Source organism: Metarhizium brunneum, chromosome 2 (genome assembly GCF_013426205.1).
Source record: "Metarhizium brunneum chromosome 2, complete sequence".
NCBI classification, from domain to species: Eukaryota; Fungi; Ascomycota; class Sordariomycetes; order Hypocreales; family Clavicipitaceae; genus Metarhizium; species Metarhizium brunneum.
In genome coordinates, this window is record NC_089423.1 from 4,545,963 (window position 1) to 4,571,995 (window position 26,033).

Sequence of the window (26,033 nt, forward strand, 5' to 3'; positions counted from 1 at the left end):
TGGGCAGAAGAAACGTCCAAGAGGAAGATGCGGCTTGTCTCAATTGTCGACAGATACCCTTTTGCGGGGAGATGCGGAGTAGCGTTGCCGGCGTGTTGGTATAATAGTACATATCAACAATGACAATCGATGATTCAACATGGAAGAACAGTGACGTATTCCGCACACGTGCAACTTTGGCATCTTTCTGCGGCGATATGACAAGTCGACATTTCAACATTACCACCAGGCACAAGGCCGCCGGTGTCAGGCGAAAGGAGCCCACCGGAGAATTTAGCACCTACGTTTACGGCGTAGCCCAGAAAAGTTTAATTAGAATAAGCCCATGGCCAGAAAGGCTTGTCTTGTCGGCTCAGGTCGTGGGCGCTGTTGGGTTCCGGGATGTGGCGTGTCCCGAGCATTCCTCTGGGGTGCAGGTGTGACGAGTCTCTCTGGTGGTACGCATGACGGACCGGGCCCTATTGCAGATGGCCCTACCAACAAGACGTCGAAATACTTGGGGGCGTGTGCTTAGCAGCATCGTGACATGTGGAATATTGGTGTTGACGACGGACTCAGCTGGACCAGCCTGGGAGCGAACAGAAGAAAGGGAGGGGAGGGGGCCGGGCCTAGACCACGGGGACAGCGGCAGGGCCGTCAACGGCATGCAAAAAGGGACAATGAGGCTATTACAGCATCAAGGGCCAAGGCATGACACAGGTGACGAGGGTGATGAACGATGGTGGAGTTGTCGACATTTGTATGGCCGAGCGAAAACATGGTCGGTCGTGATGGGCTGCGGGGGGATGTTTCGTTTCTTTGGGCCCACGACATTGGAGCTTTGACAGCATGGAGCGAGAGTTTCAACCCTCCCGGCGCTTCTCGTTTACTTGGCCTTTTTTGATTTTTGAAAAAGAAGAAAACCGAGAAAAAAAACTGGGGAGCTGCTAGTCGCTCGATCCGCGGGCACATCGGGAGGTCCCCAAGAGTATCGGAGCCAATCTTGGAAATCGGGGACCCGCCGCCATGGTGACTCTGAAAAAAAATATTTTAGACGCTGGCGCATGTTGCGTGTGATTGCATGTCGACTTGGATTGCAGCCCACGGAGTACGGAGTACATACATACTCCGTACAGTGTGTACCAAACTCGCAGCCGCGGGAGCGGAAATGTGGGAGGGGTGCGCAAGGTGGTCTCTCGGCTCGACGTGCCAGCATGATTCATTCGCGAGCACGTCAGCTGTGCACTGATGGACCGAAGCGTCTCAAGTGGTGCTGGTTTAACTGGCTCATGCCAAGTCGACTGACCGTACGGAGTACTAGCATAAACATCTACCGACTCCATGTCCAGTCTTCACACTCGCACGCACACTTGCGAGGGAAGAAGAGAGAAAGGGCAGAGGGGCCCCACTGTGCGCGGCAGAATGCGCCACACGGTCTCTGGAGAAAACGTCCGACGGTGCAACGGCCGCTCCGGAAAGGGAAGGAACATTGAAAGGGCACGAGGTGCAAAAACGAACAAACAAAATTAGAGGTTGGAGACGGTTAGAAATGGAGCACGGGCACCAAACCGGATGCTACTAGTAGTAGCACTGAGTAGTAGTAGCAGGAGTAGTAGTAGTCGCATTTGAAGGCCAAATCAGAGCGACAACTAGGCGAACATGGTACCCATGCACGGCAGCAACTGGTCTCACAGTGCTCGAGTGCATGATTCGTCACGGGTAGTACAACATACATATGTACGTGAGAAGAACAAGGGACGGGAGACGGGAGGCGGGAGGCGGGAGGGCCGAGTGAGCAGTCTGGAGCCTGGAGCCTGGAAGCCTGGAGCCTGGAGCTGGTGTCATCTGGTGGATGTTTTGGTCTCGCCATCCACCAACCAAATGTGAAGTATATGCAACTGCAGTTTGTAGTCGTGCGCATGCGTATTCGACCACCCGCTGACCTCGATTGACTCAGGTTGAAATCTGTCAAATGCGAGAGATCCGGCAACCTCGGGATCGAAGCTAGGAGGATTTTTGCTTCTTGGCTGAGACGCCACGCACACGCAATGCCCCGGTTGTTGGCTGCGCAGCTCCAGTTGTTGTTTAAGCGCGCCGTCATTCTTCATCATAGCTGTCGCATCACATCCGAACAAGAGCATCTGGCGCCCTACGTTCCCGGACTAGCGAGCACACAAGACAAGTACGCGGCCATGTTGAAATAAGATGGGAAACGTGCTCGCACCGCCTTGTCGATTTCCATCTCCAGCTCCATCGACCGCGGAGCTTGCTGACATGGGCTCATCCAGAGGGACAGGGATATGACGCTTATGTCTGGTAGTATAGATTTCGGCACAGGGGTAGTTCCTTGGTAACTAACTCTGTAGTATTAGTACTCCTGCCATTGACGCATTTTACCAGTGGCTAGTCCCCCAGACTGAATTGGACGTCGTCTCGAGATAAACAGGCGCAGCTCGAGGCGTGCGGGCGCCGGTGATCAATCCGCGACATGACAGCGCTTGAGCTGGACGACTTGGAGTCTGGTGCTGCAGTTAACTGGTGCAGCACGCACAGAAGCAGAAGCAGAAGCAGAAGCAGAAGCAGAAGCAGCTCTGGGCTTGGCCAAGCAGCAAGACTCCTCTTTCCCTTATCTTGTCAATGCCCGTACTCCGTACAATAAATAGATCTGGGGCAGGTCACGTATTGCTCAGCTAGCCGAGGCTTGTGGTGACATTCGATAGGCTTGGATCTACCTTAGGTACTTAAGTGCCTACCTGTACCTTGGACTTCAACACGGGTTGACCACTTGAGCACATTGTCATCTACTCAAGTAAGTAGTAGACGAATTTGCGTTTCCCCCCCAATTTATTTTACATTTCAGCCGTTCAGAACGTTAATGGCTACCTGCTCAAATACAAGTAGGTATGGGTTCATTGATGTTCTTGGCAACGTGTCGGAATCCTGTGTCTGCTTCTGCGTCGTCGTCTGCGCCGTACGACATTTCACTACACCATTTCAAGTTCAATCCCCATGGCCAAAGTACCTCCCCTGGTACTGTCGGGGACGTAGGGACGTCTTCGCGCGACGGCAGCGTGGGTGGTCGGGGAAGTACTTCCGCTCCACTCTCGACTTGAATGTTCCGCGCCCGAGTTAGCGCCAACTGCAAGTCAACTGCACGTCAACACTTGAGCGCCAAGCTCTGGAGTCGACAAGCTTGGTGGCCGCACGACTGGACGGACAAGATCGAGATGGCCAGCCCTGGACATTTGGCACGCCATCTTTTTCGCAACTGACAGGAGGCTGGCGATCCCACGGGTCCCATGTTCCGTGTTCGATTGCACGAGCAGGTGGGCAGCTTGGCCTGACACTATTCTGGTACCTCAGGTCCCTCCTGCCTTGGTATGTGAAATGTTGCGCACACTTGGTTACCCGACTTGACTCGAATATTTTCTCAAGCAACGCCCCACAAACATCGACAATGATGCATTTGGGTAAAGCATAGACTCAGCGCTGGGCAACATGGAAACGAAGCCCACCACGTCTGTCCGCCATGTCCTTGATACCCAGGACATACTTTATCGATTGATCCTTGCCGGCTCCGGTGCCTCTGGCCCGGTGCGCCCGCCGCCAGCCCCAGCTGGGTCCTTGTCGCCACCGCAGTCGTGCATTCGGATTTTGCTACGGAATACTTGTAAAAGGAGGTTCGGCAGGCGTTTTGTTTTGTCAGCCGTAAATTAATTAATTAGAAAAAACCCCGCCTGCACTCTAGATATTAATGCATTATTCATAGCAACTGGCACTCCATACGGTATTCGTGCTCTTTCTGCATACCGTTGACACAAAGACCTGACTGACCTGACTTCCCCTGGCAGTCATGGCTCCTCAAAGTGCCCTCGTCTCTCAGTGGCCTACACACTGTACCCCGGCCCACCTCTTGTACTTACCAGGCCCCCCAGTTGCCATCCATCCGTCTGGTTAGTCGAATGGTGCTTTTCCACAATCTAGGCGACTCGTTCAAATCCACAATCTCACTTTGTTCATCTGTCGTCGACTCTCCCGTCTGTCCCTCAGTCCCTTCACCTCACCATCGCCAATTCCTCATTTTCGCGTCAAGCCACGACCCTATATACTGCCCAGGCCATTGGCGACCGACCTTGCGCCCCCCCGAGCTGTTGACGCCGACGACTTCTCACTGTGGAGCTTGTACCGGAAACCCTCCCCCCGGTAACGACGACCAGGTGCAGACATCATCGCCGACCGAAGCCGAGTATACCTCGCCTCTCCTCTGCCATTCCCTCCCGCGGATTGCCTTTGCTAGGCAAGACGAGACAGACATAGCAAGTCTTTCCGTCCGGCCTCCGGGCGCATACAGAAACACTCGCCACCGGCGACGAACCTTTGGGCTTCGGTCCGGCGCAATCATCCTCTCCCAACCCGACAATGTCGGGAAGCGAGGTGCCCGCTGCCACTGGCGGTAGCAACAATGCCAGCGAATTCGTACGTCTCTTCTGTTCCCCAATGCCTGTGTCCAATATTCGAATTTCTTCACTGGTTAACTCACTGTTCCCGCAACAGGTTCGCAAACTCTTTCGGTATTATCCATCCATGACCCTGCTCCTTCTCCTCTCAAGCTAAATGACCGATGGTGCTGATCGCAACTCTCACAGCATGTTGGAGGACCCGTCACATCAAGATGTAGCCCGATGGGGGAAAGACGGCGATTCATTCGTCGTGGTAGAGGTGCGACACATGTCTCGTCAATCGTCCTCCAACACCAAGTGGCCCAAGTGGCGTTTCAAGACTGACAGTATTTCTACTCCGGCATAGGGCGAGAAATTCACCCGATCTATTCTTCCTAAACACTTCAAACACAGCAACATGTCCAGTTTTATTCGGCAACTGAACAAATACGATTTTCACAAAGTAAAACCGTCAAGCGACAGCGAATCGTCCAACCCGGGCGGAAATGTATGAAGGCGCATTGGACTGTACATCGAGAATGGGATACTCATGACTAACCTCGTCTGCCCTTACAGGTATTGGAGTTTAAGCACCCCTACTTTCGTGCCGACAGCAAGGATGGCCTTGACAACATTCGGCGGAAGGCCCCCGCCCCCAGGAAGCCCCAAGTCACCGAGGACTTTACCACGAGCCAGCATGTCAGTGTCGTAACAGAGCAGTTAACCGCGACGCAGCAGCAGGTTCAGCAACTGCAAGAGTTGTATGCCGAGGTATCCCAGGCCAACCGACTGCTGGTGAGTGAGGTCATGACCTTGCAAAAGATGGTCAATGCCCAGAAACAGGCACAGTACGAGATGCTCAACTATCTTTCTCCCTACGATGAGAGAAGTCGAGGCATCATGGGACAGTCGATGAATTCAAACGGCTCCAACGATGTCGAAGATGGCGTGCCGGAACTGCGCAGAGCGCGAGAACTTCTCTCTAGTGTGGCTCCAGACACCGTATCTGACCGAGAACTCGAGCGTCTTCATGACATCTACGCCGCTCCAACTGAATCCGCGACTCTGATCACGCCCGTCACCATGCCCCTCATGCACGACCCCATGACGGACCTTAGTCGGTATCCCGTCTACCCGGTGGGACAGACGGTCGGTATTGATCCATTTCAACCTGACCACATTCACAAAATTCCATTCGCGATTCCCAATGAAGGCACCCCGAGCACCACTTTGTCAAGTGAGACAACCATCTCAGCACCTGCGCCCATCTCTAGTGTGCCGGCAACAACTGGGCTGGGCACGGATCGAGCTACACCCATGTGGGGTCCGAAAAAGCCGCAGGTTCTTCTGGTCGAAGATGATCAGACTTGCGCCAAGATTGGCATCAAGTTTTTGAATTCGATGGGTTGCGAGGTCGAGCATGCTGTAAGTCTTGTAAACCAAAGAGCTCCCTAGTGACGTTGGGACGGTTTCGAGTATCGCCTCTTTAGAACTGCCGATGCTGATTTGTCGCAGCTGAATGGCGTTGACGCCGTGACCCGCGTCAGCAATGTAGGCCGGGATCATTTCGACCTGATGTTCATGGACATTATTATGCCGAGGCTCGATGGTGTTTCGGCAACCATGTACATTCGCCAACATTGCCCCACGACTCCCATTATTGCGATGACTTCGAATATCAGGCCTGATGAGGTTAACGGATACTTTGAGCATGGTAAGGACCCTCCGCAAAGATACGAGACCCCATTAGAAACCCTATCTCCTGGGCACGTAGACTAACGACGCCACGTGAAGGCATGAACGGAGTGTTGGCAAAGCCTTTCACTAAAGAAGGAATGCTCAAATCAGTCCGGACGCATTTGGCTCATCTCCTCAAGGACCCCCCCGAGCAGTCGGAAGCCGGGTTTATGATGAGCAACGTTTCTTATGTGGGTGCCGCCCCCCCATCGCTCAAGTTTGAGTCGAGCACGCCGCCTGGAGGTAATAGCTCTGGATGGTCCCCGAGTCACATGGGTCCAAGCAACGCCGACCAGTGGAATGGTATGATGAATGGGGGGAACCAATACAGTGTAGGCCGTTCCAGCTTCACAGCCACGGATCACGACAGCCCACCTGAGAAGCGCCAAAGACTCAACGTGTCCCAAGCCAACTATGGTTGAGGGCAAGACCAAGATTTTTTTTTTGAAAAATTTATTTTTGGCGAAATGGAGACTCGAATTCCTCTCTCCTTTGATGACGAGATTCATTCGGTTTCGATTGCCGTATACCGGAGCCTATTTTAAAAAGCATAAAAAGCACTTTTTCTCGTTGATGTAGCAACGAATAATCTGCTCTTCCAGATGGTCCAATTCGATTGGTCGCATGTGGCGTCCAAGTGTTGGTCTCGAATGGGGGTGCTCTTCGCAGAGGAGACGTGATGCGACACGACGAAATTTGCATGTCGTTTTCAAAACCAAAAGCTTCGAGGTGGTTGTGGCGGGAAGGCGTTTGGATACCGGGACTATTTTTTATTAATGATATCCTCGAGATCTCTTGATAATGAAGGCCATTTTTAGATGACGCCGCGTAAGGGAAGAGGAGGGCATTCACATAGGAAGCGACTTGTATACAGAACCTGTGGAATATGTCAACTTAATTCAAAAGAGAAAGAAAAAAAAGGGAAGCTTGGTATATAGGCGCTGCTAACGTCAACTCACCATTTTTCTTCTTCAATGCATACCGAGAGTGCTGGAAGTTGCACACATTGACCCAACTGCCTTCCATGATGCCTGACGACGAGCACATGCCTTGTAACAAGTGCTAAATGAAAAAAAAGGCTGGGCCACAGTTTATAAATTGGGAAGAAGAAGCACCACGAGGCAGCGCCATGGACTGCACCTTTTCCCTCCTTCGGATCACAAGCTATAGCAGAGGCTGGAGTATCGAGGATCTTGAAAGTGAGGGGGTGCAAGGGAGAGAGAGGGCATCGGGCAGGCTGATATAATAATAGCGACCAGCTCCAGAGTGTGGCGCCAATCTCCTGGTCCGGGATCCCGGCTCCGGGCTGATGGTCCATCACGGTCTGGACCGGCGCGTAGGCGGGGTCTGGTCGGAGCCTCGGAGCCACGGCGAAGCGGGTTGGGCGACCAGACTCATGACAGCAAACACGATGGGGGTTTTTTGCTTTGCAAAGGGAGGGTGGGCACAGACCATTTTTTTTTTTTTTGTTTTGCCGGCCGAGAAGAAGGGGTGGCTCGGGCCGCTGGGGGGTTCTGGAATTTTTGAGGAGGGCAGGCAGCCTTGTTGACGATGCAATAGTGTGTAGTATATGACGCCGATCCCCTTTTTTTTTCTTCGCCCACCAGACTGATTGACCCCTTTGGGGAAAACCAGGCACGGGGGTACCGCGTACCTGGGTCGTCGGGCAGCGGCGCAACGGGGGCCGAGTACCGAGTACCGAGTGCCCGAGTGCGGCGTGGCAGGGGCAAGAATGGTTGCACTCGAGGTGAAACGGACAGGAACGGGCTGGCCACATATTCGTGTCAAGTAGCCAAGGAAACCGGCTGCTTGCTCGACGCCCCGGAGTCGCTGGGGGTCCAAGGGGAGATTCTAGGCCCCAATACTCTGTTGTGCTCGACAAGCCAGGGACGCAAGCCGTGCAGGAAAATCGATGCAGTCTCGCCATGGCCTGGCCGTCTGCGGACAACTCCGCGGGGATGCCCGCTGCCAATTGACGTGTTTATCAGATGGCACGGATGCTACATGTACGAACGGTGACGACTGCGGCTGGAGAGGGCGACGAGGGATCCGTCCAGATGCGTTTTGACGGCAACGAGAAGCGGGCCTTTACAGGAAGAATTGGTTCCATGGTCGTGCAGGGTCTCATTTTCTGGAAATTTTGGAGGGGGCACACGGACAAGTCCCGGAGACTCGACGTCTGGTCCCATCTTGTCTGGCCCCCCGCTGGTGGTGAAGTTTGCCTCTTTGGCAAAACAGCTCCATTTTCCAAATTTCTGAAGAGAAGCAACACACTGCAATTTAATTGCACGGGCGGTGCAAAAAAAAAAAAAAAAAAGAGAGAGAGAGAGAGAGAGACGGGCCGCGTCCCAGCCTGTCAGGCGCGCGACTGGTCTCACCCAGCATCTTGATGGCCGTGTCAAAAGGCGAGCTGTTGTGATGGTATTACGAACCAGACGGTATTCTAGACCGTGTGATGACGTGCATCTTCTCCAGCTTTGACAGGTCTCGAATTCGCCAAGAGGCCGCCCTTGAGCGCTGAACTAGGAGATGCGACCCCGAAATACGACCGGGGCTGTTTGTGGGACCGTGGGACCGTGGGACCGTGGCAACATACATATTGAACGTGCACGTCACACTTGTGCGCTCTGTGCAACGCGCGAAAGCGCAGAGTGCCTAATTTGACAGAATCACAGAGTTCAAGGGCAAACGGGCTGTGTCGGCCAGTGCGACCAGGTGCTTGCCGCGAGGAGCAGACTTGTGCTCGAGGACGGCGTATTTTGCGAGATTCAATGTTTGCACATTGGCAGGTACTCGACAGCGCTGGCAGTGGCTATTATGTCCATGTCTGTGGCTGATACTCGTGGCAGTGGTTGTGGTTGTGGCTGTGGCTGGTACGTACTAGTACATACTAGTGAAGCCGTGACAGCCTACATCCATTTACGCGCCCATTTACGCGTCTGACGCGCTTTCTGCTAAACCTCACAACCGATACCGAGTACCCTCCAGTGTCTTGCGCTTCACCGAACCAACATTCAATCGACTTTGCCATCCGCAGACCATCCCGGCACTCAGTTTAGACCTGAAATGCCACATTCAATCACGGGCGCAAAGTCGTCTCCAGGTGCCGTCAAGGACGAACCCATGGACGACTCTGGCGTTGCTAGCCGCATGGGCCCGGCCGCCAGTGACGGCGACGACGTTGACATGGACCATGATGCAGATGATGTCGCTCTTGTCAAGAAAGAGATCAAGCTTACCGATATGGTTGATACCGACGATTCGGACGACGAAGAGTTTCCTAGTTCTGCGCCAGTTAAGCAACCGCCCTCCAGCCCACCAGCAAGGATACCATCGCCAACGTAAGTTGCGAGGCCCTTTTTCGATGTGTTACCCTTGAGTCATTGAATTGAGACCTCGCTGGGTGATGACTGGTGAGCACAAAAAGTATTGACCAGCCCTATACAGTGACATTGGTGCGTTAAAAGCATCCGATCCCGAGGTTATGAGGAGTTTCTACCAACGTCTGTTTCCGTGGCGCCAGCTCTTCCAGTGGCTGAATCATAGCCCAACTCCCACCAACGACTTTGGAAATCGAGAATTCGCCTTCACTCTCCAAAATGACGCGTACCTGCGATATCAGTCGTTTGCAACAGCTGACCTGTGCGTACAGCACCGCTCTTTGGCATCAACACCCCGCCCTTCTCTGCTTGCCTGTTGCGGTACTAACATGATTCTTCTTGAAGCCTCCGCAAAGACGTCCTCCGTCTCATGCCCTCACGTTTCGAAATCGGCCCCGTGTACTCTACAAATCCGCGAGACCGCAAGATGCTCCGCAACTCATCTGCTTTCAAACCACTCGCCAAGGAACTCTGCTTCGATATCGATTTGACGGACTATGACGATATCCGAACCTGCTGCGACAAGGCCAACATTTGTAACAAGTGCTGGAAGTTCATGACCATGGCTATCAAGGTTGTCGATGCTGCGCTGCGTGAAGACTTTGGCTTCAAGCACATCATGTGGGTGTACTCGGGTCGACGTGGTGCCCACGCTTGGGTATGCGATAAGAAAGTTCGCAGTCTAGACGATCAGAAGAGGAAGGCCATTGCCGGCTATCTTGAGGTTGTCAAGGGAGGAGCGCAAAGTGGCAAGAAGGTCAACGTCCGGAGGCCATTGCACCCTCACTTGGCGTAAGTTTGCACTTTGAAGCTTGGCACCTCCGTGACGGGGTTGTTGTTGTTGGGCGAATACTAACAAAGGCCGTAGTCGAAGTCTTGAGATTCTCAAGACCCACTTCCAGGAAGACGTTCTGGAAGTACAAGACCCCTGGGGCACGGAGGAACGATATGAGAAACTCTTGCAGTTACTTCCCGATCGCAACCTGAACGAATCCCTACGTCGTAAATGGGATGCCGCCCCTGGAAGAGCTTCAGTATCCAAATGGGCAGACATTGACGCTCTGGCCAAGACTGGCGCTAGCAAGAACCTGGATGCGCGGGCGCTCCTTGAAGCCAAGCAAGACATTGTCCTTGAATATACCTACCCACGACTCGATATCGAGGTTAGCAAGAAACTCAACCATTTGCTCAAGAGTCCCTTCGTAGTGCATCCCGGCACCGGCCGTGTCTGTGTGCCAATTGACACGAGAGAACTCGAGGATTTCGACCCCTTGGCAGTTCCTACCGTCCAGGAACTTCTAGGGGAGATTGATTCTTGGAAAGGAGACGACGGCGCCGCAAGCCAGGACGACAATGGCAAAGGTATCTCGGATTGGGAAAAGACGAGCCTCAAACCGTATGTCGAATATTTCCGGACATTTGTCAACGGAATCATGAAGGACGAAAGAGATGTGCGGACAAAGAGGGAGCGGGAGGACTTGATGGATTTCTAACGTTGAACAAATAGATGAAGCATGCGTTGTCGGACATGAAATGAAGCCTTCCACGAGGGTCATGCGTGATGCATTTCAGTAAAGGTATTTATCCATTGGCCTTTTGTTTTGGGATATAACTATAATGAACATGTCTGAAAATTGGCTGGCGTAACCACGAGTCTAATAAATAACACGTATATACCTGGACCTTTTTGTGTCGTTCCCAGCTCTACTTTGGGTCTTGACTATTGCTGCCCTTGGTCTCGTCCTCTCCGTTCTGCTCTCCGTCCTCTTTATTCTTCTTCCCGTCCTCTTTGTTTTTCTCTTCATCCTCTTCATCCTCTTTATCCTTCTCTCCGTCCTCTCCGTTCTTCTCTTTATCCTCTCCGCTCTTTTTCCCGTCCTCTTTGTCCTCCTCTCCGTTCTTCTCTCCACCCTCTTTGTTCTCCTCTCCGTCCTCCCCCTGATCTCCTTGATCCCCGTCTTCACCGCCATTGCCCGTCTTATCCTCATCCCCGTCTGCAATCATCTCAAAGCCCTTTCTTTTCGGAATAACACGCATAAACGCCTCGGCCCAGTCCTCGCACTCGAGCCACCGCAACATAATCTCCACGACGTGGTTCGTGGCGAGAATCTGCCGCGTCCGCAGCTTCATGTACTGCCCTATCGGCAGCCTCGCCGTGCGGATGCCCCTTTCCACGGCTCGTCTGTAACACAGCCCCTTTTCGCGGTTCTTGTCCACCAGCCCGCCGATGACATAGCTCGTGTTCGGCTCCAGCCTCTCCAGCGTGTAGGGCGACTCGGACGTCAGATAGACCACGTCGGCGTGCTCGGCGTCGAGCTCGGGCACCGGCCCGGGCAGGGGGAACGGCTCCCTCTCGTCCCTTTCCCACCTGTTGGCCGCCGCCGCGTCGGCACTCCTCTGCAGGGAGTCTGCCATCTCGCCGCCCTCGGCGGACCTCATGCCCTCCCGCGCCCGCGCCGCCGCGGCCAAGAAGTCGCCCTCCTCCAGGCTGACGCCCTTCCAGTGGGCGTGCTGGCTCTCCATGGCCGTCTCGAAGCGCTCCCTCAGCTTGCCCCGCCACCCGCTGATCCAGAGGTGCGCCTTGTACTTGAAGTTGCGGTTCTCCGAGTAGCACCGCGTCACCTGGCTCGACAGCGAGACGCGCTCCTTGTCCGTCATGTAGGCCTCGAAGTCGCAGTCCAGGATGAGCGAGACGGGGACGAGCCGCGCCGGCGCGCGCTTGGCAAACAGCACGGCAGGGTCGGCTCCCTGGGCCAGCAGCTCTGCTCGCTCCTCGCGGCGCCGGGCCTTGCCGGCCACGCGCTTCTCTCGCCGGCGTCGCTTGCGGTCCTCCCGCCCGTCCTCCCACTCTTGCGCGCGGCGGAGGCGCTTGAGCGCGTTTTTGGACATGGGCGCCGCTGGCTCTGCATTTTCTGCTCCGGCTGTGGTTGTTTGGTCTGCTGCTGGTGTGGTGGTTTTGGTGGTGGTGGTTTCTTGGGGTTGTTGCTGGTCGGCTTGCGCCGTCTGGCCGCTGGTAGTACTGGCTTCGGCAATCTCCATTGATGTCTCTTTTTTTTCTTCTTCTTTTGGTAGAATGCCTCTGTTAATATCTGGTGAACTTACGGGTTTCTGCTGGATGTAGTTTCTGGGTTATGCGAATGTTTAATGGTGGACTTTTAAGGGGTGTTCACTCGTCGATGAGTTGTGACTTATATGGAATGGCCCAAAAGAAAAATTTTGCTGCTTCATGCAGAAGCTTGCTCCGGGATTGATTAACAGGATCGAAATGAACGACGGGCCTGTAACAAGAAAAGTCATATGGCGGCTGACAAGAAAAGCCGGGCTCAAAATATGAATTTTGCCTGTGTTGAGCCCAATCGCGTGCTGAGCTCACTCACTCACTCACTCACTCACTTGTCGTGTGAGCACAGGAAGAGTCCGGTAAGAGTAAATTGTTAGTGAGCCTCAGCTTGACCAGTCCTAACCATCCCAGCTAAAAGCGGAGACTCTGGCACCCAAGCTGCGACCCAGCCAATCTGCATCGTTGAATTGCTCACAAATCACGTGAAGCCATCGTCTTCACCCCAGATCCCGTCTTGACCAGCCTGCGTACAACCAGCTTTCAAACAGCTCCTCATCAAACCATCGCAGCCCGGCGCCATGGATCACCAATCGAGCCCGAGCCACCAGGCTCCGCTGGAGTCTGACAAGCCCTACGCTCCTCACGATGTCCTCGACGAGACGGCCAAGACCGCCGTGGTCGGTCTGGGAGGCGGCTTCTTCCTCGCCGCCATTCGCAACGCCATGTCGAAGCGCAACGTCGGCGCCCTGGGAGTATTTACCCGCGGCGCCCCCATTATCGGAATCTGCGGTATGAAATGCCCCCGCTGACCCGCCAGCCTGTCACTGCAATTGGCAACTGGCAATGCGGCGAGCTCTCAAAATTCGCGAGACTAACGGGTTGGTTTTTCGTGTGTGTTGCAGCTGCCGGCCCCGCCGCATACGCTTTCTTCTCCAGAACCATGATGAACCTGCGCGAAAAGGAGGACGCATGGTCCGCCGCCTTTGGCGGTTTCATGTGCGGTGGTGTCTTGGGCCTTCCCTGTACGTCGCAACATCTACAATAGACACGCACACCGCGAATGACAAGTCATCTAACCATGCCGTGGGTTGAAAACAATACAGCTCGGCGAATGCCCGTCGTCGTGGGTCTAGGCAGTGCCGTGGGCGCCATCCAAGGCGCACTGTACTTCCTCGGTGGCCGCATTGACTCCTTCAAAAAGGAGTCTGACGAGTTCGAGCGCAAGGAGAGGATCAGAAGGACGACCAGGCTACCCGTGGAGCAGACTGTTGCCGAGATTGGCGAGGGACGAGGTACGCGCCGACTTGGGTAGCCCTTTGAAGTAGTTTTTTTTGTTCTACGGCCTGCTAATCATGACCGCAATAGGCATTCAGCCTCCTGGATATGAGGAGCGGAGACGCGAGCGCATCAAGGAGACGTACGGATTCGAGATCGACCCCGTCAAGGCTACCGTGGAGGGCAGCCAATAAAGAGGACATGTATAGTTGAGAAGGAAGCACGCGCCCGTCAGAGAAAATGTATATACCTCTTCCGGGGGCGGGGGGAAGAGATGTCATTACTAGAGAAATGGAGTTTCTTTGTTTTGTGTCAAGCACGTTAAAATGAGCTTCCCTAATACGATGTGACTGTGGTGCTGTCGTTGGGTTTGAATTAAGATAACCTGCAGTAATGGTATTTATTGCGGAAGAAGGCGACACGGCATTGGGGTGCGGTGCTTGCCTCTTCCAAAGATGACCATGGCTTAGTTTGCTGTTTATACTCCTCGGCATGGCAATACCCAGCCAGACGTGTTACCGTATCTGATCCGTGCACTCATATCTAGAGAACCAGCATCTGGCTGAACACTAAAGCCGGGGGACAGTTGACACAACACAGGAGCGTGCCCGTTCAAAGTTATTTTGTTTACTGTGTACCCATCCTTCTACATGCCCAAATATAAACCCCCCAAACTACCAACGCCTCGACCAACGAATCCGAATATTGTACAAGCCCAAAACCTATCTCGCCTGGAGCATTACCCGTGCCACTCACACTCACACTCGGACCTTTGATTACAGAGCCTTAACGGATTGAAAGAACGGGTTCGCCAGTAGCTTCGAATCAGCAGCCACAAGCTCCTTCAGCTTAGAGACCTTCTCTTCCTGGCTCATCTCTCCCTTGCCGACCTGCTCCTTCCACTGTATCAATAGCTGCTTGAGCATTGCGCTGCCCTCTTCAACATCTTCCTTGCTGTAAGCCAGTGCATTGTCCTCATGCTTTGTTGTAAAGTCTTCCAGCTCATCGGCCTTACGCTTCGCCATCCGGACCACCTTGTCCGGAAAGCGAACCAACTCCGCGACGTGAATACCGAAACTCTGGTCGCAGATACCGGGCTCTACCTTGTACAACAGCGTGACTTCGCGCTTGCTATTGTCCTTGCCTGTGCCGCTAATGTGTGCCGTGACGTGGAGGTTGCGCACCTGGGGATATTGATCTGCCAGGGCCGTCAGTTCATGGAAGTGAGTTGCAAACATGGCAAAGCAGCCGATTTCCTTGACAATGTGTTCTGAAATGGCCCACGCCAGCCCAAAGCCGTCGTATGTCGATGTGCCTCGTCCAAGCTCATCAATAATGATCAAGGACTCCTTTGTGGCGGATTTTAGAATATTTGCCGTTTCTAGCATCTCGGCCATGAATGTAGAGACACCCTTTAGCTGTGAGTCACTGGCGCCAACGCGAGCGAGAATGGAATCAAAGATGGTGAGCTCTGCCTCGGCGCAAGGTACAAAGCAGCCAATCTGGGCCATGAGCGCAATGACACCAGCCTGGCGGATGTAGGTAGATTTGCCGCCCATGTTGGGGCCAGTGATGATCAAGAAGGACGACTTGTCTCTGGTAAACTCGAGGTCGTTGGTGATGAATTGTACATCATCCTGCAGCTCCATGCAGGGATGGCGGGCACCGATTAACCGGGTTTGGCCTTCACCTCGGGTGTGAATCTTGGGCCGGACATATGCCTCTGGGGCATGGACGGAGCAATGGGCGAGCGAAACAATCACATCAAGGTGAGCCAGGACTCCGGCAAGGCGCTCGAGAACGGGGCAGTATGACGATGCAACATTGACAACCTCGTTGACCAGACTGCTCTGGGTTCTGTTGTAATTCTGCGATAGCTGATCGTACTCCCGTCGGTAAGACTGCATCTTTTTTGTGGTGAAGTAGACGCCGTTCTTTTGTGTAGAGCATTCTTGATAACTTGACTTGTTTCGAATACAGCCGGCTTCTTGCCTGGTCAATCGCATGCAAACTCCATGTACCTTGTGGCTAGTCTCTAGGAATATCTTCTTGTCTGCTTCCTGACCTAGGTCCCGCGCAGCCTCGTGAAATTCTGCTCGGATGTCGCGGTCGAGCTGATTGAGCTTCTTGCGAATAGTTTGCAGGCCCTGATCGTACTCGGATTTGATAATGTATTCATGCCTGTCGAGGGCATCCAGATCAACTGTCTGTTCCACCATGTCTTGCAATTTGCCGAGATTATCAGAAAGCTCGCGCAACTTGGTCGTGTAGGCTATATCAAGAGGATCTCGATAAGCCTCATCCATGACCCCTTCAAAAGTGCCAATGAATCCAGGAAGTCGAATCACAACCTGGTACGCACGAACGACATCTTCCAAGTTTGCCTTGCCTCGCTGAAACCTCTTTGATAGGCGATAGAGGTCCGGCACGGAGCGAAGATGTTCTTCCTGCATCGTTTGTCTCAGCTCAGTGTCGGTGAAGAATGCCTCCACTAGCTGTTGGCGCTTCTCAATCTCGTCCTTGTCCATCAGGGGCTGCTTCAACCATTGAGCGAGCAAGCGGCTGCCCACTGGCGTCTTGCAATGATTGAGGACGCCGTAAATGCTCATAGTCTTTGACCCGTCCCGTGGACCAGGCATCAAATTAAGGGCTTTCAAAGCCGCTGCATCCAGCTTCATAAACTGTGCAAGGTCGTGCTGATAGAGGTGATACTGCCCAAAGTTTGAAGGGTCTTGCAGAACTCCGAGATATTTGATTAATGAGGCAGCGGACCCCATTGCAAGCTTCAGATCAGTCTGGGGGAGGAGATTCACCGACTTATCGTCCTTTAGCAAACGAGCGAGGTCCTGCTCGATATCTCGTGTACCAAAATCCCCCGCAGGACGTTCTGCAATAGCGACTCCGCAGTTGTCAATGATTTGTCTGAGTTTAGCTAATTCGGGGTCCTTATCCTTGTCGCCTTTATCGAGCTGGATGAGACATTCCCGAACACCCAGTTGAATGAGTAAGGACTCAAAGTTGGAGTAGAGATCGTTGTCTAGGAACTCGCTGACGCCAAGTTCTCTCACACTGGCATCTGCAAAACACACGCCGACATTCCTTGCCTCGGAAGCTTTCGCTGAAATCTTGACTGCTATGATCATGGGCGCCGATTCGATTTGACCGCCCAGGTCATCCTCGATGTCTTGCAGATTGCCGGGGGAAGCTTGTTTGACGCATTTCCAGTTCATCCGGCCACTCGGGCTCTCCCAGATTTCAATGCGCTTGCCCAGCTTGAACAAAGCTTCTCTGAGAAACTGACGAAACACGGTAACGGTCATTGTTACGGATGGGAGCCCGGTGTGGTCGTTTCGCCCGAGTTGGCGGAGAACGGATGTCGTTTTGTAAACCTGGCTGACATTAGCACACCAGTGGCTGAGGAGAGTCGAACGCAGATAATTACCGTCTTCGCGATGAACGAGGCATTGTCACCATGCGCAGTATACCAGTCGCCCCGGTCAAATATTCTGATAGTGTCCTCCCCTACATCGGGAAGTGACTTGTAGAAACGAATGAAGCCGCCCTCGTCGTCGAGCTAAGTCGAGTCGAGTCGAGTCGCGAGTCAGCGAATAAATACATAGAAAGTCAACACAGAAGGCGTCGTTTTTTTTTTGCAGGTGCTCACCTTTAATTCGGGTCTTGAAGCCATAGTGCAGAATTCTTCCTCGTTGGGCGTCACACACCTTGAACCAAAGGACGGGCAATGACGGAGTTGTGAAAGTCAAGTCGCGTCGCCAATCCCACTGAGCTTGGGAGACGCGTTTTTGGGGGATTTCAATTAAAGTGTCTGTGGCAGCGCGACCCACTAATTTCCCAACATTGAAGTTGCTGGTTGGGGTTGGGAGCTCTTGCAACCGGTGGCTAACCGTGGCTGACGGTGGCTGACCACCATCATGTCGTGTGGCCAGCAGGCCAACTCAGGGACGGAAAGCATCTATCTACATGTAACTACCAGCACCAAGGACTCTCCGCAGAATTGCTTTGTCTGCAAAAAACTTATAAATACGGAGGCCTCGCGAACCCTATGCCTCCTCCAGAATATTGTACTCAGTATTGCACTTATCGATGTCTTTGATGCACACCGCACCCAGAACCGCCACTCCACACTCCACAGAAGAGGTCAACTGGTACTTTGGCCTCCCGAGCGACGAACACCGATGCAGTATCAGCGAGAGAGCAGCAGGTGAACGTCCAGCACTTGAAGCGACACCTATACTGAATTTACGAGGAGGCTAACTAACCGATTCCAAGCGTAGCCATGGTCTGATAGACCGGCCGGACCATGGCCGTGGCTAATGACGGCCTGCCCTTGTCCATCCCGTCAATTCCTGCATGAGATGACACCCCATGCAATGTTTTACGCCTCGGGATGATGATGGGTAAACCTTGTGCACACAATGTCACGCTATGGAAAGCACTTTTGTTGCCAAATACCTGCAACCTGTGTGCTAGTGGACGGTTCATCTCAGCTCGGGTGCACAGCGGTGTGCTTACACACATGATGAACAAGGCTCCGTGACTATATTGCAGACTGCAAACGCGCCAAGGACTCTGGATGGCCGAATCGTCTATAGAATTGGCCACTATTCGGACAAGTCCAGGCCACACAGCAAGGGGGTTATTCCCGTCAGTTGCCGCTCGGCTACGGAGTACTACTTATGTGCATACATACGTTGTACATACATACTACACTTCATACCCAAGAGAAGAGTCAAGACCCATCCTATCGCAAGGTCACGCTCCTGGCACGACACATGGGACACCTGGGCGGACAACTTTATGGTTAATATAGTCTTGGCAGATCGGCCTTCTGTCATAATGAAAATGGCGTTGCCCCTTCTGGACGCCTCCGCGCCGGCATCAAACCCGAGGGCTTTCATCACCAACGAACGTCAAGGCAACCTTGATTACTATGACCAATGTCGAGGTCAGAATGCAATAACAGCGCATGTAAACCGCGAGGTAGCTGGTCTTGGCAACAAGGATCGTCCATACCATCAAGGTGCTGCCGCCCCTCCGCCAATCATTGTATCCATCAAGGTTCACCATCGTCGACAAGCTGATGCCAGCCGCCCAAAGCGTCAGAGCCAAGGCCGAATTTTTTTCCCCTAGTGCTGCTCGACAACAAGGGCTGTGCATCGAGATGGAGGCACAAGGGCATGCGTGGGGTGGGTATTACTGTCGCTGAATCAATCCTTTTCCCCTTCAAGTTCGGCCACCAAGTGACTTTTGTGGATTGGCCTCGCGGTTCACCGATACTTTATTATAACTGTATAGCCCAAGCTTAAATGCCCCAAGTCGTCCACGGCTTCTGGCTATCCGGCCCTTGCATCACCCATACATACACCGGCTCCGAAATCTGCCAACATTTGGCGTGGCTAATGAAGCTTAAGTTGCAAGCTTAAATCTTGTCGAGTTGCAGCAACACCAACCAACCAATCGTACATGCCTTCGACTACTTAAAGAAGCAGCCTGCCTCTCTGCAAAAAAACAGTTACGGATTTCGACGACAAATCGCCGCGCTCTTTCCTCTTTGCACAATCCAATCACCCCGACAATTAGAAAATATTTTCAATCATGCACGTATCCTCCTCACTGGCCGGACTGGCCCTCTTGGGCGCCGCAACCGCAAACAACATCTATCCACGACAGACCGCTGCGCCGTCTCCTACAAGTGCGGCCGCACCACAGATTACCGCTGTTACCGACTGCCATCTTCACGGATCCCAAGTGTATGTACGCCCTGGAGGAATCTGATCCGTCATGGGAGCGCATCCAACTCACAAGTATCATGTTGTAGGTTCTGTCTGGCGGGAGCAACCGAATATCTCGTTCACACCACGCCCACCCAGACCACAGACATTCCCGCCCAATTTACGGGATGCCACAGCCATGGCGCTGAAACGTATTTTTGATTCTATCCTCTTAGCAGCTGTATTTCTCTGTGTATGCTGACAGCATTGACAGGTTCTGCATCGCCCCCAACGGAGACGATGTCCAAGTCAACGTCCCCGGTGCCGAAGGCGACGCCCATCAAGGAGGAGACCAACATGGCTCCGATTCCAAAGACAGCGGCCACCAGCACTGTCATTTCCACGCCGGCGTAGAGTACGTCAAATCTCGGCCCCTTTTCAGACTTCCACCCCGTCTTCAACTCGGCTAACTGTTCATTAGACACTGCGTAGGCGGCGACGAAAGTGAGAACGCCGCGCCAAAATGCGATACCACTCCCAGGGATTACAACATTGGCCTGCGAGTCGGCCTGCTCTTCGTCATCATGGCCTCGAGTGCCTTGGGTACGCTCCAAAACTCCAGCCAGGTGACAAAACATACACGACATGCACTAACGAAAAGACAGGTGTATTTGGTCCCATCTTCCTACACAGAGTCCTACCCAGGAGACTGTCCACAATCTTCACGCTCCTCAAACAATTCGGTACCGGCATCATCATCTCAACCGCCTTTGTTCATGTAAGTCCCCCCCCAGCCAACTCTTCGTCCAACACCGAGAGCAAAACCTAACATCTTTTTTGCTCAGCTCTTCACCCATGCCTCCCTCATGTTCGGCAACAAGTGCATCGGCGAACTGGGCTACGAAGGAACCACAGCCGCCATCCTCATGGCCGGCATCTTCCTCTCCTTCCTGGTCGAATACATTGGTCATCGGATCGTCCTTGCCAAGACCAGGTCCACTGCCTTGTTGACTAGAGAGAAACAAGCGGAGGCCTTGTTGTCCACCGAGGTGGTGAGCATCTTGGTCATGGAGGCGGGAATCCTGTTCCATTCTTTGCGTGAGAAACCTTTGCCCCCCTATTCCCATTACCGGCATCGTGCACAAATATTTGTATTATGGCTTGTTAACCTCTTGATCAGTTATCGGGTTGACTCTTGTCGTCGCTGGAGATTCCTTCTTCATTACCTTGTTCATTGTCATTCTTTTCCACCAAGTCTTCGAAGGCCTGGCGCTCGGAACCCGAATTGCCACGATTGGAAGTTCCGCCGATGTCCACCTCCTGCCTCCCGCCGTCAACCACTCTGACAGAGCCGTCGAAAATGATACGGACAAGTCAGTTAATTCTCCGACTGAGGAGACAGCAGACGCCTCCTCGACTTTTGAGCCCCCTACACTGTCCATGAAGAAGAAACTCGGTCTTGCTTCCCTCTTCGCATTCGTTACGCCCATTGGCATGGCCATCGGCATTGGTGTCCTGCAAAAGTTCAATGGCAACGACAGATCAACCCTCCTCGCAATCGGCACCCTGGACGCCCTTTCGGCCGGCATCTTGGTTTGGACTGGCGTTGTGGAAATGTGGGCAGCTGACTGGATGACTGGCTCTCATGGTCACAAAGCCGAGTTGGCTGATGCAGATATGCTTACCGTCGGCCTTGGGTTATTTGGTCTCGTGGCTGGTATGGTGCTGATGAGCTTCCTGGGCAAGTGGGCGTAGACTACGCATAGTTTTCTTTTTCTGGCTTATTGTTAAAATGATGTCGACCGAAATCATCGGCGAAAGTAACACCCCAAAAAACGCATTCGATTCCCCGAGCATGCAAAGATTGTTTGCAACCTTAAAAAATTGGTATTATCCTTATGACGGAGGAAAAAGCTCGCTATCTGGCATGCCATCTAGTAGAGAAAGTAGCTTATAGCTTATAACAACTGGAAGTTATGCTTTTCCATGAGTACATTTGACAGATGGATAACATCTGTTATAACATTGTGAAAGTCATCTCTCTGCGGTTCATTCCTCTGCACCAGTTTCTGTTCATCAATTTAGTAATAGTAGAATTGGTCGCATTTCGTGGCAGTACTTGGATTGTGTGTCTATCCAAGTCTACAACATCCCAGTGATCCGATATTTTTGGGTTCCCGTATGGCCGCAAGGCAGCAATGCGCATGCTAATAAAAATCGTTAGCTAAATCTTCTTTACACGACTGAACGAAGTATTCTTGTTTTTTTACGTGTAGTTGCCTGGAGATATCTGTGTTCCGTTTGACAATTTTCCGAACCACCAATATCGCTGATATCCTCGAGGTATTCGAGTCAGGGGGAATGAAACAGTGTCATTTATGTCGACATCTGACGCATCGAACCATAAGAACTTGTCTGAATCACGCACGGAAGTAGCAGACCCGATATATTGTTTTTTTCCGATTTCGAGAGGGTATCGCCATTGTGATTCAGTCCAACCAGCTTCGAAAATCTGGTCCAAGATTAGTACAGCCAACCTATAAGACGCATAAGGTTTCAAATTTAACTTACATCCCAGCGGAGATGGAAACAGGGGTAGCTGAGTCGACTGGATACATCTGCAAAGTCGCTAGGCGTTTTTGCAGGGTCAAAAGACCACCTGTAGTGATGACATTAGTGTATGCAGACAGTAAAGGCGATCATTGTTCACAAACGTAGCACCGCCGTGCCAACCGTCTATAATAGGTGCACCATCGAACATCGTGTCAAATGCTTTCTCGGTATCATAAGCAGCCCCTGCCACAAATTATCAGTTGCCTAGATTCTAGAAGGTGTATACAATAAAATATAGTGGTTACCTCCGTACGGAATGCATAGCTGCTCGCCATTGTTGCCTTTCATCCATATTTTGCCACTGTATAATGGAAGCATGTCATCGTCGGCCCCAGTCGGCAGCTCAAATCTAACTCTACATGGAGGAAAAATCAGCCTCACCTGACTAGTCTTTAACGGGACTTGCCTACCTGAATGTCTTGGTCTGACCAGAGTGAAGGGTCGTGTCTGGAGGGAGAGAAACGCCTGGCACAATTCTGAGAGGCTGTAGCTGGGATAAAGGGCGAATATCGCTGACTCCATCATATATTTCTACTCCTGGGAGAGACTCGTGTTCAAACGTGTATTTAACTGTTTGGTTTGCGTTGTTCGTTATTTCAATATCCCACTCAGCTTGGAACAACTCGGTATCGAGAAGCGAGATGGGTTCAAACGAAACCTGCGTGGTATAATTCAATACCTTCCAGGCGTCCACTAGCCCCGTCCCGACCTGGAAAGGGGGCGCAGATTCGTTGAGAACAACCTCGCCTGCACTCCAAGCAACATTTCGACCACTCGCAACAATTCTTTGAGCCAGGCTTTGTGCAAAACTTGGGCCATGGAGCTCTCTACCGCCATGGTGTGCGATATATAAAGCTGCGATGCCAGCGATGTAAGGTGCCGCCATAGACGATCCACTGTCTGTCTCAAATCCTTGGTCAAGATAAGTACTGAGAATATTGTACCCAGGTGCCCCGATGTCTGGTTTCATGGTGAGTTCGTTTGTTGGCCCCCAAGAAGTAAAGTATGCGGCAATTGGTCTATGCTGTGAATCTGAGTCTGATAGTAGGGGATTGCCAGTGGCATTAATGGCTGCCACGGAGACGACGTGGCGCCCGTTCGATCCAACTCCAGAGTAAAACGGCCCTCTTGTTCCCTCATTCCCTGCTGCGATAGATACAAATACTCCGCGTTCAACAATTCGGCTGGCAACCAAAGCCCACGGACTATCGATGAATCCACCGGGTCGGTTGACACTGGCTGTAATTACATCGGCCTGTCACGAGTCAATTTAAATCCTGAAGGAGGGAGAAGAATCACATACGCCGGCAGTATATGCGTCACAGAAGGCTTGTATAAGGACGTCTTCGGTTGTATCTGATGGGGTAGGCGCCTGCGGTTCCTGTAAGCTGTAAGCTTTCTAGGGAATCTGTCTGACATACATCTGAGAAGACCTTGAATATCAAGAGTTCTGCGCCAGGGGCCACCCCAGTAAACCTGTTTCGAAAACTATCAGCAATATTCGCCGGGAGGTAGTTGGTTATAATTATAACTAGCCATTCGTTTTCACCCGCTATTATTCCAGCGACGTGAGTCCCATGCCCTTTATAGTCCATGGGATTATTATCCGGTTTCTTAGGGCGAGTCCGCTCAGAACGAGAATTCCCTGTAAAGCCTGAGTCAAGGGCTCTGCATTGACGAGGGTGGGACTATGAGAGTACATTCTGGTCCTATAAGATCATATCCTCCGGCTACCTTGCATCCGGGGCCGAAACAGCCGCCAAGCTATAGGAGTCAGTAGACCAGTACAGTCATATTCTTGATTCTCACGCACGAACTGCTAGGTGGGAATAGTCGATTCCGGTGTCCACAACGGCGACTTTGACGCCTTTTCCTCTCATTCCAGCCTTGTGAAGCTTGTCTACCCCGGTCCAATGGTGAACTGAGTAGTTGACTAGCCGATTTTCGTTGATTTGATTGGTGACATCCGGCGAGCGAGGGGTTGACAGCGTTGTGACAGGCCACACATTGACTACACCGGGAATGGCTTGGATGAGATCAATGTTTTCAGCATATGTGGTAACCGTGGCTCCGGTAAAAATGTCTTCGCACTCAAATTGCTCATGATCACCTGCATGTAGATTATCGAAAAGTCGAGATAAGAACTGTGGGGAGTCTCCCTGATACATGAGGTTAGTACCCGAAGGACGACGGAGAATGCAGAGTTGTATTGGATACCCCGGTAGTTTCGACGATGTACTTTTGTACTATCCCGTTGCCCGGTGCACCGTTCGAGTTTGTCGACAGTGACCAGGCCGGTAGGTTGGTGATAGCCGCTGCAGCATTAGATAGAATGCCCGCTGCTAGCACATGAAGCACAGAGGGAACCAGCATTTTGGCTCGATGAGGGGGATCGTGAGGTATGTCTCGGGTAAACAGCTTCGTATTGTCAAGTCTGGTTAGTTTGAACAAGGGATGAACTTGGAAAGAAGCTAATTAGCACCCTATTAACTGAGAGTTCGTCGCCGAGTCTTTAGGCGTTCATATGTGTGGGACTTCAAGGAACAATGGCGGTTGCAAATGAAGCAGGAAGATGAGTGATGATCTAATACACGGCCACGACTACCTAGATAGATTTGTTTGAATTCGCTTCATGGCTCTTGTCCGCTTCGGCTAGATCACACCAGGTCGCTACTATTTAGCTCTCCCATTGGTTCATATGGGGAGAGAAATCACAAGAGGAAGGAACGGGTCACACAAGCCTCTGTGCCCAGGGAGATGATACCAACCCAAGATGCAAACATGCAACATTTGTTGGTGATATTGACGAGGACGGACTGAGGCATGACAAGCTTGAGAGACAACATGGTTTTGACATGACCTCGTCGCAAGACTCCACGCAAACGGGATGCCACCTTGGCAGATAATCATCGCTTTTCAACGAGACAAACACACGGGACAATTAGCCGAAGGGGCGTTGCTTCGATTGAAAAAATGTGTTCTGCACAATGGCTAATGAGGTCGACAGGTCTTCTGTCTCAAAGAAGAAACAGGCAAATAAATGAGCCACACTTGATGGTCCTCTTCCACGACTAGTCTGCAGATACCAACTTGCAGCCAGAGGTGTCGTGCGGATCATCTCACAAGAAGCCTCCCTGACTAGCGGATTGGAAGAAGAGATCAAGGGAAAGCGGGTAATCGTTCCAGAATGCTGATAGAGTGGATGAGCTGGATCAAGCAACTTTACGAATCTTGCCCAAGTGGGTACAGGTGGATGGCATACAGAAACTACGTGAACGCAGGAGCTGGCGCCATTGTTTCCGAGATTATTGGTTGGGTTACACGGGTGAACGAAAGAACAAGTCATGTACACCCACTGTATGCACCACCGTTTAGTGTGACGGTGAGTGTTAGGGAGTATCCGACAATACCGGTTTGGCGGTTGATAACCCAAGCGCGACGAGAGGGCGACACGACGTGAGGCGGTTGGCGGTCCACGGTTGTCGACATGCAGAGTAGCACCGTGAGATGAGCCAATCTAACGCAAAGGCTTGTCCTCAACAAGCAACATGGGCGGGAGAAACGGTCAACGGACTACGAAAGACGACATGACCGGATTGTACCCCCACACGATTGCTGCATGCGCTTCCGCATTTCGTACCTGCGCTAAACTTTCAAGGTTGTATGGAAGTACTGTACGTGCTAGGTAGACTTTGAATGTTCGAAAGCAGTCACCAGTCGGGCAGCCAGTGGCTGCTTCAAAGTGGTGCATAGGCATCACTCATGGCAATTGATGCGAAGTGGGCACGAGACATGTTCCGATCTGGGTAGTTGAAGC

At 52.4% G+C, this 26,033-nt stretch overlaps 7 protein-coding genes across 7 annotated transcripts; 4 read left to right on the forward strand and 3 right to left on the reverse strand.

The window, feature by feature from the left end:
- Positions 1 to 4,398: 4,398 nt before the first annotated feature.
- SKN7 (Transcription factor SKN7) lies at positions 4,399 to 6,577 on the forward strand (the record flags this gene model as incomplete). The annotated part of the gene is made up of 7 exons (XM_066130319.1): positions 4,399 to 4,455; positions 4,534 to 4,550; positions 4,626 to 4,698; positions 4,786 to 4,926; positions 4,995 to 5,843; positions 5,934 to 6,132; positions 6,213 to 6,577. 7 exons carry the CDS (start codon positions 4,399 to 4,401, stop codon positions 6,575 to 6,577), a joined length of 1,701 nt encoding a protein of 566 aa, XP_065986523.1.
- Positions 6,578 to 9,221: 2,644 nt separating this feature from the next.
- On the forward strand, positions 9,222 to 11,028 carry pri1 (DNA primase small subunit; the record flags this gene model as incomplete). The annotated part of the gene is made up of 4 exons (XM_014692176.1): positions 9,222 to 9,496; positions 9,603 to 9,797; positions 9,881 to 10,327; positions 10,404 to 11,028. The coding sequence occupies 4 exons, from the start codon at positions 9,222 to 9,224 to the stop codon at positions 11,026 to 11,028; spliced, it is 1,542 nt and encodes a 513-aa protein (XP_014547662.1).
- Positions 11,029 to 11,239: 211 nt separating this feature from the next.
- On the reverse strand, positions 11,240 to 12,574 carry TRM10 (tRNA (guanine(9)-N1)-methyltransferase; the record flags this gene model as incomplete). Its single annotated transcript, XM_014692177.1, has 1 exon — positions 11,240 to 12,574. The coding sequence occupies one exon, from the start codon at positions 12,572 to 12,574 to the stop codon at positions 11,240 to 11,242; it is 1,335 nt and encodes a 444-aa protein (XP_014547663.1).
- Positions 12,575 to 13,174: 600 nt separating this feature from the next.
- On the forward strand, positions 13,175 to 14,065 carry NDUA21 (NADH-ubiquinone oxidoreductase 21 subunit; the record flags this gene model as incomplete). Its single annotated transcript, XM_014692178.1, has 4 exons — positions 13,175 to 13,385; positions 13,499 to 13,618; positions 13,700 to 13,888; positions 13,962 to 14,065. The coding sequence occupies 4 exons, from the start codon at positions 13,175 to 13,177 to the stop codon at positions 14,063 to 14,065; spliced, it is 624 nt and encodes a 207-aa protein (XP_014547664.1).
- A 582-nt stretch (positions 14,066 to 14,647) lies between these two features.
- Positions 14,648 to 17,559, reverse strand: msh-2 (DNA mismatch repair protein msh-2; the record flags this gene model as incomplete). The annotated part of the gene is made up of 3 exons (XM_014692179.1): positions 14,648 to 17,260; positions 17,314 to 17,445; positions 17,536 to 17,559. The coding sequence occupies 3 exons, from the start codon at positions 17,557 to 17,559 to the stop codon at positions 14,648 to 14,650; spliced, it is 2,769 nt and encodes a 922-aa protein (XP_014547665.1).
- A 1,928-nt stretch (positions 17,560 to 19,487) lies between these two features.
- On the forward strand, positions 19,488 to 21,358 carry ZRT1_0 (Zinc-regulated transporter 1; the record flags this gene model as incomplete). The annotated part of the gene is made up of 7 exons (XM_066130320.1): positions 19,488 to 19,642; positions 19,711 to 19,815; positions 19,878 to 20,018; positions 20,085 to 20,206; positions 20,269 to 20,381; positions 20,449 to 20,701; positions 20,784 to 21,358. The coding sequence occupies 7 exons, from the start codon at positions 19,488 to 19,490 to the stop codon at positions 21,356 to 21,358; spliced, it is 1,464 nt and encodes a 487-aa protein (XP_065986229.1).
- A 203-nt stretch (positions 21,359 to 21,561) lies between these two features.
- Positions 21,562 to 24,589, reverse strand: pls (Pyrolysin; the record flags this gene model as incomplete). Its single annotated transcript, XM_066130321.1, has 11 exons — positions 21,562 to 21,672; positions 21,723 to 21,810; positions 21,874 to 22,115; positions 22,175 to 22,262; positions 22,318 to 22,399; positions 22,462 to 22,571; positions 22,627 to 23,471; positions 23,520 to 23,588; positions 23,638 to 23,692; positions 24,026 to 24,375; positions 24,434 to 24,589. 11 exons carry the CDS (start codon positions 24,587 to 24,589, stop codon positions 21,562 to 21,564), a joined length of 2,196 nt encoding a protein of 731 aa, XP_065986475.1.
- Positions 24,590 to 26,033: the final 1,444 nt, after the last annotated feature.